The sequence below is a fragment of the Danio rerio genome, chromosome 3 (genome assembly GCF_052040795.2).
Source record: "Danio rerio strain M-AB ecotype USA chromosome 3, GRCz13ab, whole genome shotgun sequence".
Taxonomy (NCBI): Eukaryota; Metazoa; Chordata; class Actinopteri; order Cypriniformes; family Danionidae; genus Danio; species Danio rerio.
The window spans coordinates 10,196,037-10,214,682 of record NC_141023.1 but is presented as its reverse complement, the minus strand read 5'-3'; the positions used below and the strand labels follow the sequence as shown (position 1 = coordinate 10,214,682).

General features: G+C 32.7%; 2 protein-coding genes and 1 long non-coding RNA gene across 11 annotated transcripts in view; 2 read left to right on the top strand and 1 right to left on the bottom strand.

The window, feature by feature from the left end:
- The window catches only part of LOC141381140 (uncharacterized), a 686,936-nt gene that overhangs the window by 32,941 nt on the left and 635,349 nt on the right, over positions 1–18,646 (bottom strand). The window lies entirely within an intron of this gene.
- Positions 1–18,646, top strand: part of si:ch211-190o19.1 — a 491,573-nt gene that overhangs the window by 267,803 nt on the left and 205,124 nt on the right. The gene's annotated exons all lie outside the window — the stretch shown is intronic.
- Positions 540–18,629, top strand: LOC110439013 (uncharacterized). Of its 9 annotated transcripts, none has more exons than XM_087243929.1 (17): positions 540–717; positions 3,237–3,584; positions 3,671–4,027; positions 5,978–6,082; positions 6,171–6,266; positions 6,465–6,557; positions 9,105–9,179; positions 9,610–9,723; positions 10,432–10,524; positions 11,786–11,869; positions 12,919–13,023; positions 13,332–13,400; positions 15,705–15,758; positions 15,901–15,996; positions 16,224–16,322; positions 17,207–17,225; positions 17,763–18,629. In XM_087243929.1, the coding sequence occupies exons 1-17, from the start codon at positions 663–665 to the stop codon at positions 17,821–17,823; spliced, it is 1,923 nt and encodes a 640-aa protein (XP_087100055.1). In that variant the 5' UTR covers positions 540–662; the 3' UTR covers positions 17,824–18,629. The 9 variants fall into 9 exon arrangements, 6 of the variants coding, with proteins under 6 accessions (XP_087100055.1, XP_087100054.1, XP_087100058.1 ...); XM_087243928.1 differs by having other exon boundaries at positions 15,690–15,758; XR_015480410.1 differs by lacking the exon at positions 17,207–17,225 and having other exon boundaries at positions 13,332–13,624; positions 14,581–15,758; positions 16,224–16,343.

Sequence of the window (18,646 nt, the reverse complement as noted above, 5' to 3'; positions counted from 1 at the left end):
GCTTTCATTTTAACGTTAGATGTGTGCATTTTTAAAGTGACACCCGTTATTTAATGTAATCAAACAAAATGTAAATAAATAAGAGATTTTTTCGTTGCTCTTTAATCAGAATGTGTAAGTTATACAGTGAAGAAACAACTGAGATTGATAGCTTGATTCTATTTCATTATAACAGCTATTCATTTTAATAAGCTGAACTGTTTGGTAATGTATTTGTTGCTAATGTATATAGCCTATTTATTTTTTTTCTATTGTAAATAATAATATTAAAACGTATACTGACCATTTAACTGAATATTTTCAATGAAACAGCTCTAAAAGAATATAGTTAGTAATTTGGCGATATTTTTTAAAGGGGGGTCGAGGGAATCCCTTATTATGGTGGGCATATCCCTTGTTTTCACATCCCAATTGACAGGTTTGACAGTAGTGTATCATTCTGGTGTCTGTGAGCCCTCAACAAAATCTTGGAAATCCTTATAGGTCTACTACCCACAGTTATACAACGTCGACGTTTTAACACAAAATAGGGAGTTGACAGACGGTCCCTTGTCCGCCATGCGCTCTTATGGCTCATCTGTCAAGCTCTCATATTACTCATGAAAGTTTTCGGTTTAATAATCTTTTCTTACTATGCTATCTTTTTCTAAATTGAATGCACGATGGACATTATTACCTGCATATTTATGTCACTATGTCTACTTCTGGTCGCTAATGGTACGTATATTGTCACTTTTATTTGATATGCGAAAATAGTCTGTGATGTCATGATCATGAGAAAACAACTTTTGACATGTCGAGATCACGGGAAAACGAAGTCATGATCACGGGAAAGAAAGAAAGAAAATAATAATCATAATGTATGACCCCTAAGGCTGTCCATATTTGACGCATGGTTTATTTTTGTCGCTTTAGCGCGAGTGCTGTGAATAACGGTGTACTGATCTGGAAGTATAGGCTAGTAAGTATAAAGAATGTAAAGGTATAAGGGAACAAACTGTAATGCTTGGGTGATAATAAGCAGATAAGCAACACATGTAGACTACCCTAAGTAATAAAGTATATTGATACGGTGTACGTTTCTGTAAGCATACAGAAAAGTCCCTTACAAAAAGCAACCGTGGTTTTTACTATACCATTGTTAAACTATATATATATATATATATATATATATATATATATATATATATATATATATATATATATATATATATATATATATATATATATATAATTAACCACAAAATGAACAATTTTTTTTTACTATGGTATTTGTGATAAACAACCACCAAATTAACTATAGTTTAAATAAAAATATAAATTTTATTTAAAATTGTAATTTTAACTATAAAATCAGCTAATTGTTTTAAAATAGCTTTTGATGTAAAACCATAGTAATTAGCCTACACAAAGAAGCTTAGTTTTACTTCAGCTTTAGGAGTAAAAGCAAAGTAGCTAAAAACAGAGCAGAGTTTTAACCATTATAACCATGGTTCTATTGCAGAATTGGAGCTGGCTCCTCTAAATAAACACTTTGTGATCTATAAACATAAACATTAATAGGATGACAGGATACAGTTCCTTGTGTTTTTATAAATTTTTTAATCAAAGATTGTGAGACAAAAGTTAAAAATAGAAAAAGTCATAGAGCTAAAGCAATACAACAACTGATTCATTTCAGTCATCTATTTATTTTAATGATGCATTTCTGATGTCTATACATTAATGTAATTATTTATTTAACATATACAGTATGCATATTTATGTGTAACATTGCAGTGTAATTTATGTTGAGTTATTATTATTATTATTATTACTATTTGCTTTTTTGCCTTTGTTACTGCAATTTATAAAGCATAAATAATCCTCACAAATTAAGTTAATAATGCATCAACATACATTAACTATTACTAAATGCCTGGGCTGTGCAATTAAGATACGGGTAATATTTTTTTGACTACAGATGTTTTCATTTGTTTGTCATTTTACTGTACATTTTTATTAAAGTCTCAAATAACTCCAAACATTCTTGGACTTTGATCGTTTCCCTATAGCCAAACAATTATAAAAAGTGTTCAACAGGTTTGCTCATTTGTTCAGTTGATGTGTGTTAACAGACCCTGTAGTTATTTTAACATTATTTTATTTGAAATCATTTCTATTTTATTCTTAACAACCTCAGTGAAATGACTTAACCTATTGTATCTAGTAGCCAGGGTCACTGTGAACACATTAATGGAAAGAATGAGCAAACCTGTGTGTGTGTGTGTGTGTGTGTGTGTGTGTGTGTGTGTATATATATATATATATATATATATATATATATATATATATATATATATATACACACACACACACACACACACACACACACACACACATATACAGTTGAAGTCAGAATTATTAGCCCCCCCTTTGATTTTTTTTTTCTTTTTTTAATAGTTCCCATATTACGTTTAACTGAGCAAAAACATTTCCACAGTATGTCAAAAATGTATTTTTTTCTTGTGGAGAAAGTCTTATTTGTTTTATTTTGGCTAGAATAAAAGCAGTTTTTAATTTTTTTAAACTCCATTTTAAGGTCAGTATTATTAGCCCCTATAAGCTATACATTTCTTTCTATTGTCTACAGAACAAACCATCATTATAAAATAACTTGCCTAATTACACTAACCTGCCTAGTTAACCTAATCACCAAATTTAAGCCTTTAAATGTCACTTTCAGCTGTATAAAAGTGTCTTGAAAAATATCTAGTCAAATATTATTTACTGTCATCATGACAAAGATAATATAAATTAGTTATTAGAAATTAGTTATTAAAAACTAAAATTTTTAGAAATGTGTTGAGAAAATCTGCTATGTATAAGGACACATTAAATAATATTTGTTGTGTTGTCTGCATGCAATATGTATGTATTTAATGTGTTCCTCATGATTTTTAATTAAATTTTTTTCAGAAAAAGTTGTAACAGTAAAGCATGTACCAGTTTGTAATGTTACCACTCCTTTTCACAACACTTAAAAGATGTTTAGAGACTGAAGACACTGAGTGATTAGTGAAATAAATCAACATTCTGAACATATACTAATTATATGACCAGTACCTGTATATTGCTCTCATTAAGATGAACAACTTTCTAATTTACTGTCATTAACTCTGATGCCACAAGTGCTTTGGCCCTTTAATGTTATTTGCAGTTTTCAGTTTTATTTTAAATTTTTAATGATTTTATAGGCTTCACTGTTCGTGGTTCCTCTGCTCCTCTGTCTGCTCCTCTGGGATCTTCAGTGGTTTTGCCCTGTTATGTTGATGAAGCTTTACCAGTGGAGGATCTGGAGGTGGAATGGAGAAGAGCAGACTCAGAGACTCTGATTCATCTGTATCAAGATGGTGAGAGTCGAGCAGAGGTCCAGCAGCAGGATTATCATGATAGAGCTCATTTCTTTACTGAGGAGATTCAACATGGAAACTTCTCCCTCCGTCTGGACAATCTGACAGCTCAAGATGAAGGAGAATACAGGTGTAGAGTTCACAGTCAGCAGGATTCTGGAGAAACTGTGGCTCAGATAAAAGTCAGCAATGGTGAGTGAAATCAACTTAAATTCTGGTGAACATTTTAAATCAAATAGCATTTGATGTAATGAATGAAACTATTTGTTTTCTTTCAGAGCGTTTGTTAGTATCAGGATCAAATCATCTTGAATCTGCATATGTTGGTGAGGACGTGACTCTGAACTGCTCTGTAGACTCTCACATCACTCCTGAACACATTGAAGAGGTTTCATGGTTGAAAACAGATGAAGATGGAGATTTTCTGGTTCTGCTTTACCAAAATAATGAGATTTTACCAGATTCATCACATGAACAGTTCAGGGGCAGAGTTGAGTTCTTCACTGCTGAAATCCCCAAAGGAAACTTCTCTCTCAGACTGAAGAGTGTCAGGTTTGAGGATAAAGGAGTTTACATGTGTCAAGTGTTTGCTGGAGATTTATCAGCCAATGCGACTGTAGAGCTGGAGAGACTGGGTGAGAAATAAATATGTTTTAAATGCTCTAAATTTATATTAAAACTACCTAAACATTATTGACCCGTATCTCCCAACAGCTTTTATCATTTTATGGTGTTAACAATGCTTTTTGTTGCTATTCATGGTTTCGGTCCTTGATTCTGATTGATTGAGCTAGATTCAAAGTTGTTGTATGTAAATTACTCTACAGACAGACTCCGCTGACGGTGTTGCTGACTATTATTCCAGCTATCATCACTGAGCCAAAAAACAGATTTATTTGATGAAGTTCACCATGTAGATATATGAGCAGCATGATCATTTAGGCATATCAATCATCACATGGCTATCTTAGCAGCAGCCATTGCCCTGTCAGCTGAAATGTTTTCTCAGTCTTTGCCTTTAGAATTTCACTCATGGGTTTAACCCATCTGTTAAGGGTCAAAAAGGACCCATGCGTTATTTTAACTGCAGAAAAAAAAAAACTGTTGACTGTGTTGATGTTTGGTGAGTTTCTCTAAAATTACCCCAACAATGGAAACAAATCTATAATCTTTAATTTTTACAATAAGGCTGTACACATTTAGGGTACAATGGTTGTCCTTTGGGTCAAATTTTGATCTACCAGTTATAACACTATTTTTACACCACAAAAACTACTGCCGCACAAACAAAAACACATACACCTCCCAAACGCACACGCTATAATAATTTGCTGCTTTAACTTTTATGAATAATGTCTTGCTAAAAACGTTTTACTCATTTGCAGGTGCCTTTAGCTTAAGCAAAATACACCCTTTACTTTAGTCAAAAATGAGAAACACTGATGAAATACTGCACACTGATGAGGGAAATCATCAGTGTGCAAAACTGATGCTTTTTTCATGCAAAACAGATTTAAAGATTGAATATAAGTTTAGCTGCTTTATTTTACAGTTTTAGTGAAGGTGGGTCATTTTTGACTCAAAGGGCTAATGGTGTAGACAGATTTCTAAGACAACAGAAGGGTTAAATTCATAGCTCAAGTCAAGCCTCCTTCAATGAGAGGAAGGCTAGTTTCTTTACTATTATCTATCATGACCGAATGAGCAGGCGAACTCTGTTGCTATTTATATGGAATAACTATATTATAAATGCAATTAGCCTTGTGAAGCTGCTGCATAATGCTAATGCTAACAATGCTCCTTTGTTGTTATAAATCCACAGTAAACCACAACTTCCTGGGGCTTATTGATTTTAGAAACTGTTAATTTGTTTTGTTAATTTGATTAAGCTTTGTCTTCGTAACTGTAGACTGGCAGCAGTGTGAGGTATTTTTTTTTTTATAATATATATATATTATTATCAGATTTTAAATAATTTGTGAATAAGAATTTCTGAATGTTTTGGTCTAACCCAAATTATTAAAAAATAAGAACTAAACAGAATGAAAGCAGTGTGCTTATAGGAGATCGTAGCTTACATACATAATATTTTTTTTGAAGCTGTCAGTCTGTTTGTTTATTGCTTGTGTGTCGAGGCCCCATGAAGATTGTCAATATAGTTAATCAATCATCTGTTCTATTTTAGCAAATTGATCATTTTTATTTGTTAATTTACAGAGGAATTAAATAAACATTGAAAGATGTTTTTAAACCACATCATAGGTAAAATGTTGAGCTTCAATGTTACTTTTCATCAGTTTATTGTGTCTATAGCTCAATTTCTCCTATTCTGGAGCAAGATACATTATTAGTTGGATTTGAATCAACTGTTGTTAAATGTAGTTTGCTTATTGCTGACGTTGAGCTGAATATGAAGAACACATTTAAAGACAGTTTATATAGATGAATATTAAAATGCATGCGCATTTACTGACTATGGATTTTTCAGACTGTTTGGGGTTTTGTGCAAAACACCTGCTATTGTAAAAGAGTAAATATGCTATGTCTGTTCTGTCCAGTGTTATAACGGATGCTGCCTCCTCCAGGTTTCTCTTCTTTGCACATCGCTGTGCTGTTTTTCTGTGTTGCTGCTGGATCTGGAGCTCTTCTTCTGCTCTGCTCTCTGATCTACTGCAGATATAAAAACACAGGTGTGTTATTAAGTGAATAAATCTGTATTATGTGACAGTGTAAGTGTTTTATTCATGTAATTGTGATTATTGTGAATTTCCTCTTTAGTCTCAAACAGCACAATCTGGAATCTTCAGCTTTCTCTGGTCTTTTTCCCAAACATCTGTATGTTCTTAGCCTTCATCCTTTGGGGCTTTACTGAAGGTGAGTGCAGGAGTTTAGTGCTCTTTGTTATGTTCAAGTTAAAAGAAATATATTAATAATGTTTTGTTGATTTTTGACTGAATCTTGTCAGTGTCTTGTGCATTTGTATTCTTTAATGGTTAAGTAATGGTTTATTGAAGTAATGGCTTCACATAATGCAGTTATTTTTAGTGTCTGTAATGAAATATTGTGTTGCAGGATCTTTACATGAGACCATCACCTGCTCTGCTCTTTATATTCTGAGGCCTTTTATGCTGATCTGGGCTTTGTCCTATTTGAAGTATCTTCAAGGTATGTTGTTATTTTAAGTTTAATTTTCCATAGAGAGAACAACATATGCACACGGATAGTAACATTAAAGAGGACCTATTATGCTCCTGTTTACAAGATGTAAAATAAGTCTCTGATGTCCCCAGAGAGTGTATGGGAAGCAGGGCTTGAAATTAACCTTTTTGCTTGGTAGCAGCGGTGCTCCTAACTTCAAAAATTTAGGTGCATCAGCCAAAATTTAGTCGCACCCACCAATTATTGCACCGTTTTATACAAACAGATTTATTGCACTTGAAATCAACACTAATCAAACTAACAAGCAATAAATATATATATGCAAGCATGAGGAAAATATCTCTCAGCGAAATCCCGTTACCACAAGAAAATAGATTTTTATAACATAACTGAGTGACCAAAAGATACACAGACCTCTCACCGGCCCTGCACGCATGGCTTGACATGAATGAATCTGTTAACGGTATAACTGTGCTGTTCTCATGGATGGTATCTGATATTACACTGATGTTTTTGACATATACTGTACCTTATTATATGCATACGTCATGTTAATAGCAACACCGGTCTTTTCATAGTAGCGATATTAGCTAACTAGTTTACTCAGTGCAAGCTCGTTTGCGATGGTGAACGTGGTGTTAAATTTGACATATAGCTGTCACTTGCACGGCGGACTGCATCTGGCGATTATATGAAGGATTAAACAGAAGCTCTTGTGCTGGATGTGGCAAACAGTTACCAGAAAATTCCATCCCACAGACTTTTCATAGCGGACTTGAAGCCAATGGAAGTCTTTTATCCACTCTTCGAAAAGTGTAGATGGTGGATTAACATTCAGCACATGATCACTAGTAAGATGTGTCATTATTTGTAACTTTAGATGTCATAGTTTCTAAAACAAAATCTGTCAGTGTTATCTTCATTCTCATCTTCAGCGCTTTAGAGTTTTTTGCTGTAGTAGCTCTCTCTGTCATCCCAAGCCAGAAGGCATTGACTGAGTGATTGACAGCTGATATTTCAGTGCTAGAGCAGTGGGCCAATAAGAAGAGCGTGAAGGCGGGGCAAGCATTACGGACTTGGCTTTGTTTACTGCAGCTAGTTGACATTAAAACTGTTTTAAACCATTCCTAAACGCTGCGTTTCGCGTTTCAAGTGCAGAGATGCATTCTGCGTGAATGTCTCCCAAATGTGCGCATGTGGTGAACATTTTGCAGTAAAAACTGGTCACACACAACAATTTTGTGCAGTCGCACAAATGCTACTAAATATATTTTGAGGTCACATAGATAAAATTTCGGGTGCCAAAATGGCCGCAATTTCAAGCCCTGGGAAGTTTCAGCTCAAAATACTGCACAAATAATGTTTTATAACTCTTTGAAACTGCCCCTTTTAGGCTTTGATCCTAATTGTGTAATTTTGGTGACTGTCGCTTTAAATTCAAATGAGATTGTGCTCTTTTCAAAAGAGGGCGGAGCTACAAATGCCTGTGTGTCAGCATAGTGGCAGATTCAAAAACAAGACTAACACCATATGCTAATGAAGGAGAGATTGTCACTAGTGGGTGGGGCTTTGATGACACGTACAAATAGAGAATGTCAATCAAAGTGTTTCTCCTGACTGTTTTTATCAAGTGTGATTATAAAAAGATTACAACTAATATTTTTTTACCATGAGAAGCTGGCTATAATAACACACTGCTCCTACACAAGTGTGTTTAAACCCCTTATAAAAGTGAATTTTGCATAATAGGTCTCTTTAATTCTTAGCATTGTATCGTTACTGAATGTTTCTATTGCATTTAAATATGTTAAGGCATCACATATTGGAAGTGCACAGTACAGCAGTATAACAGATACACTGTACTCCAAAAACTTGAAAACGGAATGAGTTTTGAAAACAATTAAAAGCTCTTATTTTTAACTTTCTTTTTAACAAAGAACAGCTAATCTTTATATTATAGTGATTTTTGGGGAGATCATATGACACTGAAGACTGGAGTAATGATGATGAAAATATAGCTTTGAGTCACATTAATAAACTAAAATTGAAACTACATTCAATAAGAAAACTGATTACACAATATGCAATTATAATTACAATATTAAAAACTGTTTTAATATAGTACTGTAAATTCTCAATTTAGAAGTTTTTACTGTATTTACTTTAATATATGCAGCCTTTGTGAGCAAAATTGGCTTCTTTTAAAACATTAATAAGTCGTACTGTTTCCAAACGTTTGGAGGGCAGTGAGTGTAGTAGTAATGCCATGAATCTGTACACTAACGTTAAATATAGTACTTTTTACAAGTACATTGCTTTTTAAACAAAAACCCAATTTATCTACTATAAAGTATTTTTGGATTTATATTTGATGTGTTGATGATCTGAATGTTGATGATCATCTTTGTTTGAATATTTAATTTTTGGAAAACGAATACATGCTGATCTGTGTCGAGAGAAAACTGTGTAATTTAGTCAGTCAAGACAGGATAACATTACACTGTAATAAGACAGTGTGTAAGAGCTGATGTGTTTCACACTTTCTGTCTGCAGAGAGCCTTAAATCATGGACCAGCTTTTTCACACCAACAACGGAATTTGCGGTTCTCACACTAGTTGTTTATTCAGGTAAATCCACATTTCACACAACTGAGACCAGGTTCATCTTTCTGACACAGGAGCTTTATGAAATATGACAAAATAATGACAAAAATAAATAAATAATAAACGACAGAGAATGGTTGCAGCTGTCTGGTACTCATTTAGTATCCCAGGATTATGCTGTGTTTCAGATATTTTCCAAAATTAAATTAACAGGATTACATTATTTTATATTTTAATTTATTATTTATATTTTATTGCATGTTTACTGTTGCCTGATTTTTTTTTTGTAATATGTTGGTGTACATGTGATGGTCTCCATGTTTTATAATATTTCGATGTTTTCATTTTACACTTACTTGAGGGAACATTATTTTACTAACCCACTTCTTTCAGAGTGAACTTGCTTAAGGACATTATTGATCTTGTGCGTCTTTTAATTTCTCTATTTCTGTAGTTCTTTTTTCATATGGCTGGAGAAAAAGAGCACACGATACAGACAGCAAACCTCGTGTATTTTCTGGATTATGCTTTGGAGTTGTTGTGCTGATGTGCCTCATATTGAGTACAGGTAAGAGTTTTTGAGTGATTTGATTTCTTATACATGGTTCATACTGTGTAAAAAGCTAAGTATATAAGCAAATATGTATTATCTTCATAACTTTACTAACTGGTTTCATTAATTTACTTGCATTTTATAACACAATTACCAAACACAATGGCTTAATCATGGCAGTTTCCTATTATGTCTAACTGTGTTTGCATTTATTTGTTTGTTTGCTTTTTAGGGGACGTTTTAAGGCTTTTCAAAAAACTAAGAGAGACAATCCAAACTCTAGATGAATACATGCTCATTTGTTTTACTCCATTACTAGTTATACTCCAGTAAAGTTATTAAAACAGCTAACTATTAAACTGTTACTAACTATTAATTCATGCAATATCTCAAAGTGCAGTAAACAAATGTAAAGTCGTGTGTTGCTAAATGCTGATAAATAAAGCACAAAAATAACTGAAATTGAAAAGGAAAATATAAATACACATTTCCATTTTTTTCCCCCCAAATAAATCTACATTTTTTAGACGGTTACTTGTTGCTAGCCTTTGTTGCTTAAACTAACAACAGTCATTGTGTGACTAATTCAAAACTGACCATTGTCTTGAGCAGTGGACAGTATTTGAAATCAGTTCTTAATTAATGTTTGTCTTCTCTTTCTCTCTCTTATTTCTCTCTCTCTCTCTCTCTCTCTCTCTCTCTCTCTCTCTCTCTCTCCATTAGGTTTTGAGAACATTTGTTGTTTCGTTATCATCATCTTCTTGGTCCTCTTTGAATTGCTCCAGTTGTTCTCCTCATTTGGAATTGCCTCTCTAGGTGACACTGTTTACTCATCTCTTGCAAATGTACACTGATATGAAACAAGTAGATTGTAAAATGGTGAAAACTGAGTTCACTGTTCACTAGTAGTAGACCAACATGCAAGCATCAATGTGCATAAATTAAGTTAAATGCTCAAAACACGCACACACACACACACTCCCACTTGGTTACACTTTAACTTGATAATCCACTTGTAATAGGTAGTAATAATTAGTGTTTTTGCAACTGTATGCCAACAATCTCTCACTGGAGTATTAGTAGAGGTAAATTTAACGTCTGGTAAATTTTAAAATTTAAATGCGACGAATAAGCAGACCTACACAGTTCTTACAGCCAAAATGTCTGTTGGGGTTCATCATAGTAAAGTATCAGCAGATTATAATAATAATACAGTCTCTATTATTCCAATGACTGATAGTGTATGCAGTTGCAAATTTACTTACAGGAAGCAGAATGTACAGCATAATGAAGTGCTACCTCTAATTGTAGTGTTTTAATAAGTCACAAGCAATAATTTTATCTGGTTTGATGACATTATTTCTTTGTTTAGTTTGATTGGGTCTCGTGTGTAGAGTTGGTGAAGTTTGCCCTGCGCGCTTGCAGCTTTTTTAGGAACTTCTTTGGTTTGGTGCGGTAACCTTGTCAATGCTATTATTCAAAAAAGGTAGTGATTCGCACTCAAGTGATTGCTTCGTACTGTTTTTTATTTTTTCTTTCTATTACAGTCTACGGGCGATTAAAAAGACACAGATGTTTCGGCACAATGCTTTCCTCAGTGTGTGACACAATCCTCTCACTCCACCCTTTTATCCCATAGTTAATTACAATGTGCAATTAATTAAACTGCCACTCTCATTTCATTATCCATTATTAACCACACAATAACTCTTCACACTTCAAACATTATTCCACACAGAAACAGTGTATCAACTATTATCATTTGTCCAATGCACAGCAGTACAATAAAAACTCTGTTCGGCAACATTCCCTTTTTCCTTTCGATATATCATGATCAAACATATGAAAAAATACTTTTACCTTTATTAACATTATTTCACAAGATAATAGCATAAACCATCATCATGTTTATCAACAGTCTCTTTTTCATTTCAATATATCATGATCAGCCACTCGAAAAATACCTTTACCTTCAAAAACATTATTTCTTAAGAAAACAGCATATCAATTATCATCATGTTTATCAACATAGTTTGATTGGGAAAATAATGGGATCTTGTATATTTTTTTATTATAGGACCTTTTGGTCTTCTTGCTGTGGTTTTTGGTTACATGTTATGGCTGGCCTGTATACCATTTTTTCTTCGTCCACCAGCCAAATGTAAGTTAATTCCGTTCTTGCATGGTTAATTGAGTGTTTTTTTTAAACTTTATATGACTAGAAATAATAATAACCTATAATTTTTAGTTTATATAAAGTTTATATAATACAGAAGCTATCCTTTGTACTGTTGTTATTAATGCATTTCGAAGTGAATTTACTGAAAAAGTGCAACAATTATGATGATAATTGTGTTGTGAAAAGTCAGGAAAGTATAGGGGCCAATAAATGTACTTTAGCCACTATGTTAAGATATGGTGGTTTTTAGCTAGTTTTGCCCCTGATTTTCACCTGTCGAGAAAAGGTGATATAATCTTGTCGAGGAGCTCCGTCAGTTCTCATTTGGTGCAGATTATACACTAATTTTGTGAATGTGGAATGACATGCATTCACACGTGCCTTCAATCAGATAAATGATTTTTATATTTATATATTTTTGAATGATAGAGTATTATGTCAAAGTAGTCAGAATAATTATTTACAATTATTTTTTTTAAGGGAAGTTCTCCCGGCCATAATTTAAAATGAAAAAGTCACAAACAGCAAAAGGTACATAGACAATGGAAAAGCATTCCAAGATGTACGTTAAAGACTGCATTGGATGATAAAAAACCAGTACAATTATAAAATAGTGAACGGCTTTAGATCATTTGTTGTAATATTATCATAAAAAAGTTAAAACATTTTGATTTAAAGGGATTCACCCAAAACTAAAAATTCTGTCATGATTTACTGACCCATTACTTGCCATGAAACTTTTGACTTTTTTTCTGTTAAACCCAAAAGAAGATATTTTGATCGAAATGCTGAAAACATTGACTTGCATATTATTGTTATTATTATTATTATTATTATTATTATTATTATTATTATTATTATTTATTTTTTTTATTTTTATTTATTTTTTTTTTTTTAGTAAAGGGTCAATAAATGACAGAATATTCAGTTTTGGGCTGTTAATAAATGAACAGAAGATTGGTCACAGTCAGATCAAAAGCATGTTTTAAGGGTCAATTTTAATAGGCTGATGGTCGTCTTTTCATTGGCAGGTCTCTGCAGAACATGGCTTTTAGCATTGTGGATAATAACAATATCAGTTCTGGATATCATTATAGTCATTTATATTCATCTGGTTATATTGGAAAGGGAGAAAGGTATGTTGCATTAATTTTAAAGTTGTTTTGTATATTTTTTAGTTATTTTTTACATTTAGACATATATAGCACTGTTTAGATTATTATTTGTTTATTTACTTTTTTGGTGTGGGAAAGCTCACATTTATCTTTAATGGAAGATTTTTTGTTGTAAGATTTCAGTTAGGATTGTTGACCTGGAACAATGATGTACATAATGTGTAATATTTAATAATATTTTTAATAGGAACATAGTGAGTTTAGTGAGTTTAGTCATCTGTTTTATTAGACATGTTGTGCTGATCAGAAATGCTGTTTTTAATTGTCAGAGCGCTTGGAGTGGATCTGTGTCATTTCATTTCTTGACGTTCTGAAGATTATCATGATTCTTGTGCAAGGTATTGTCCATCACCAGTGTTGGGAGTTATGTGTTACAAAAGTAATGTATTACAGTAACGTATTACTTTTTTCCTTTAACACTGTAGTGTAAGGCTTTACTAATACATTTTCAGTAATATTTTACTCGGTACATGTTCAGTAACGCGTGCGTTACAACAAAATTTTCGCATGGAAGATATTACCAAATAAAACATATCGCAGTTCTATTTCCTGTTCGTGGTTAGTGAATATACGTGTGTGTTGTCATTGATCTCCCTCTGGCTATTGGACCTTTTTACTTTGAACGTGGAATCATTTCAGCCTCTGAGCTCGAGGTCCAAGGCTATTGGCTCAGCCTGGTTCGCAGTAACGTTAAGCCCTAACGCGCTGCGGAAAACCGGCAAATAGATAAAAATGGCTGAAGACAGTACGTTTGCGAGATGGACATGCGCGTATATGGCGTTATTTCACTGACAAATGTTGTTAGCGCAGTATTACAAGTAGAGCGCTCGCTCGTCAGTTTCCTCTGTTCGTGGACAAAACTGCTTGCGAGCTCTCAAATATGATACACTATTTGAAGAGTGAATAGTACAGTAGGCTATAATGCCTTATCAAGTTTCCCCTATTTTCTATTAGTTATATTTCTGCTTGCGTTAGTTATATTTTTGTTTAAATGTGTTTTATTTGATTAGTATGGTGCACCTTTTATATGTTTAATAAATGTTTTTAAAGTAAAACGTATTCATTACATTCAAAGTCTATTCTCTGTGTCTTTAAGTGTTTAAAACTGGAAATATCTCATCATATACTGTAACATACAGCCAAATATGTTCTGGTTTATTAGATTAAAAATGTAATATGCAAGTCTATTTTAGTATTTTGGTTATTGTTAATAAACAGTGCACCAGTATAAATCATATTAAAAAGCACAAAAGAAAAAGGTAACACACGACACAAATTGAGATTCTGCATATAATCTCGCTGAGCGAGCAGTGTACTGAGAACACACAAGAAAATATACATTATTTATGCATATTTGAGAGAGCGTGAGAATTTGCGCACAAGCCGTCTATATTTGAGAGCTCGCAAGCAGTTTTGTCCACAAACAGAGGAAATCGGTGCAGGAGCAAAGAGATTCACTCGCTCGTATTATATGAATGTCCTCTTGTCTTGTAATACTGCGCTCATGACATTTGTCAGTGAAATAACGCCATACGCGCATTACTTGGATTTTGTCCAATATAAGGACAAGAAGAACGTTAGTCAAATGCAACCTTTGTAAAAACCTGAGAGAATTATCGACATCGACAATTAGCACTAGCAATTTAAAAAAACCTCTGGAGTGTTGCCATGCGTCCACTTACAGCGAAGAGAAAGACAACAGAGGACGAGAGTGATAAGCCAAAGCAGCAGAAATTACGTTTTTCTCGGTCAGTGGATTAATTTTGTTATTTTAGAGGCATATAGATCTCTGTTTTATCTGCTTTCTTTTTAGCAGTTAAGCAATGTTTAGCCTATATGTTCAATTCTATGGCCTAAAATGAGTGAGGTTGAGGGGTTGGTCCTCTAATTGCATTTTATACTGAGAAAGCTGTTCATCATGCTCACTTTATGCATGACAGTTTTGTGTTGTAAGCCACTTGAATTTGAAGTGATTAAAATAATGGCAATAATAATAAAAGAAAAAAAATCTGCATCTTTACATGACATCGTTTTCTACTGGGTGTAAAATGCTCTGCAGTACACTTCAGTACTCATGTTAGAATGTTAAGTCTTAATTCTGTAGTTATTTTGGGGAAAGTAACTAAAAAGTAATATAAGAGTAATGTAACATTACAATTCTGAGACAGCAATATTGTAAGGGATTACGGTTATATAACAGTAACAAGTAATCTGTGATATATTACAGTTTGGAAGTAACTTGGACAACACTGTCCATCACTGACTTACAATGCTTCATCAAGTAGGAGTACAGAATAAATGTACAAAACTAAACCCACACAAATGTTGTCAGTTTGACCTGCATGTTTGATTAACACTATTAGTGACATAGTTTTGTACATTACATTGTGTTTTAGAGACAATTTACATGATATGCTAATACTTTTCTCTCTGATTTCATAATCCCTAATACAGAATTGATTTACTATCAAGAAATTGTTAAAATATTGTCTAGGCCTTTTGATTTATTACTATTGTTGTTGTTGTCATAAAAAAAAACTATTTGTCTTTTTCTCATGCTAGAATAGAAAAGATCCCAAAATAAAGTCATATTTTCTGCTCATTCATCTGAGTTTTGTTTTTAACAGTAAAAAAACTTTCAGAAACTCTGAGAATACGACAGCAGACTGAGACGAGCGGGCAAGGATCAAACACATGTAATCATTCACTGATCAATAATTTATTATCAACTATGCATTCATTGTGGCATAAAGCCGGTTTAATAGAACTGAAAATAGAAGAGATCTGTGTCATTAATGCAACATTTAATCATTTACCTCTTGTGTGTGTCTGTCTCAGTGTCTCTCTGTAATGAGATCATGTACATGTTTGGAGCAGTTGGTGTTGTTTTGTTGAGCTCAGTTTCACTGACAGCAGAACTCATCCTGAAAGCACGTGAGTAAATATCATTTTTTAAAATGATTATATATTTGTATATGTGTGTGCATTTTTATGGCATATATATTTAACCTAACTGTTACTATAAAACAACTTTATCTAAAACAAAAAGCATGCTGAAAATGAACAGAACACAGATTAGTTACATATTAAAAATAGTTTACCAATTTGCTGTCAGATATCCTGCATGCATGTTTTTAATAACTCTAATTTTAATATTTCAGTGAATGGAGAGCGTGTCATTGAGGATCTGAGAGTCATCGTCTTCCCTTCTGAATCTGCTTTTGCCTTTTATTGGCTGCTTTTACAAATGCACGCTCACTGTAAGTCTATTTTAATATCTTGTGTTTGACAATCTTTTTTTTCATTATTGCCTTTACAACAGTTGAGTTATTTATTATTTATTAAACTGAAAAAATAGTATTTAACATTTTTAATGCACAATTATTTGCAGGGTATTTTTCATCATCTGTTATTGAATTATGTTGTATTATGCTTTTATCTATTGATCTTACAATAAAATAGCCAGAAGTTGCTGATGCAGCAATAAACAAACGTTTACCTTTACTGCTGTACATGACTCACCGAAGAAATGGCTAGTAATAAAGAAAAAGGTTTTAATTTCTGTTTTTAGGTGAAACAGACTAATAAACGAGTAGTATTTAAATGCAACTGCATTTAATAAATAATAACTAATAAAATAAATAAAAAAATATTTTGGCATAATTTTCTCATTCTCATTTGGTTGAAACCTGTTTTCTGTTAATATTATGTTATCATTTTAATATTTTAAATATTATGAAGCTCAGTGTAAAGCATCAAGTATATCTTGAATGTTCAGTCAAGGAGTAGTCAGAAGCCGGTTACTCTTTAAAAATGAACATCACAAACTAATAATGTAGTAAAGTGATAAGGTACACACTTAATGTTGATCATATAATATAATATAATATAATAGCTAATATAATGTAAGTATATTGGTCTTATTTATTTATCGCTGACTTGTTTGTCTGTAATGTACTGTAAATACTGTACTCTATTAATTTAGACAATGTATCAAAACTACAAAAACACAGTAAATCTTGGGGCAGAGATCAGGGTTTCATAATGCAGTCTGAAAATGGACAAACATTCAATAAAATATGCATTCAAACTTTTGATCAGTTGTTTATTAACTATTTTGTCTCTATTGTCTTCTATCACATAGGGAAAGATCTTAGATCAGGGTAAGTTCAGATTTTTATTTGTCACAGCTCTCGTGGTAAGCATGTATGATTATATACATATGGGATAATTAAAAACAGGTTGTTAATTTATTGGAAAGCAAAGACAAGTATGGGGTGTTTTCACATTTGTCAGGTTTTGTCCTCAAACTGCTTCTGTGTGTAGCACTAGTTGCTCACACATCTCATCCAAAGCTCTCTGTTGAGTTTAGCTGTGATTTTTGTCTGTTGTATCTGTGCAATAGCTGAAATCATTTAGCGTATTGAAATAGAGCTGTAATGCACTCAAAACCTGCCTGAACTACTTTTGCTGTGTGTTTATCTTATAAAATAATGACATCTTAGAATGCTCAACAGCCAATCAGAATCAATTCAACTGTCCTGTAGTATAAATGCATGTAACACACACTCAGCTGTTTCTGTTTCAATGTTCAATCCGTAGTTTTGTTTTCTAATACAGATCTACATCTATCTTAGTGTGGAGTGATGTGAGTACAGATGTGCTGATGACATAATAACAATGTTTTGTTTTGTACACAGAGAACAACCGAATTATGAAATGGAGTTTCTGTCTGCACTTGATTCTGCTTCTCCAGATTGACATATAAATCAATTGTGGTACATTTTTACAACTGTTTCTGTCAATTTATTCATCTTTAACTGTGTATTAGATAAAATGAGGGATCTTTTTGTCCATGTTTGAGACTACAGCATTGGTCATTAACTATTTTGTTCATGTTTGTGTCTTTAATTTTGATTGAATATTTGTCCATCGGGTTTTCTGTTCTGTCAAATGATGGAAAAGTTAAAGATTTTGACTGTGGCAGATTATTGTTGTCTATGCAGTATTTTTTGTCTATAATAATTAAAATTAACACTGTCTCAGGATCTGATCAACTCCTGTCTTCAAGAGTACGTCAACTCTCTCTCAGATTTATTTATTTTTTTGCTCTCACGCCAGACCTGATCAAACTGTATTGTTTATTTTGATTTCTTTATTGGTATATAAAGCAGAACTAATTGCTTTGTTTATTTAAAATGATTGTTCCTGTACTGTCTGTTATTTACAGTTTTATTTAAATGGTAATGTATTCATCTTTGAGTTTATTAGATAATGAATGAATATTTTTGAAAATATTTTGAAATGTGTTTTATAAGTATTTGTGGATATTGCATCAAAAATCAGGCTGATTGTTTATGTTTGTCTGATTCTGATGATGATGGTGAAGTTTATCAGAACTGATTGCCAAATGTAAATCTGTGCAACAGCAGTATATGTGTATAATATTTCAAATAAGCATCGGTTTTGTAAAGTGTTTTGACTAAGTTCATGTAAGTGCAGTTCAGTATGTTGACTGTATAGACATGAAGACTGTAAATATGAAAATAAAGCTGTTACTTTTCTCATATTTGTCTTTAGTTTC

Excerpts from the sequence above, each read along its gene's own strand:
- LOC110439013 (XM_087243928.1), top strand. The coding sequence starts at position 663 with ATGGACATTATTACCTGCATATTTATGTCACTATGTCTACTTCTGGTC. Across the intron at positions 9,180-9,609 it reads CACACTAGTTGTTTATTCAG|TTCTTTTTTCATATGGCTGG; the intron begins GTAAATCCACAT and ends CTATTTCTGTAG. Across the intron at positions 13,024-13,331 it reads TATATTGGAAAGGGAGAAAG|AGCGCTTGGAGTGGATCTGT; the intron begins GTATGTTGCATT and ends TTTAATTGTCAG.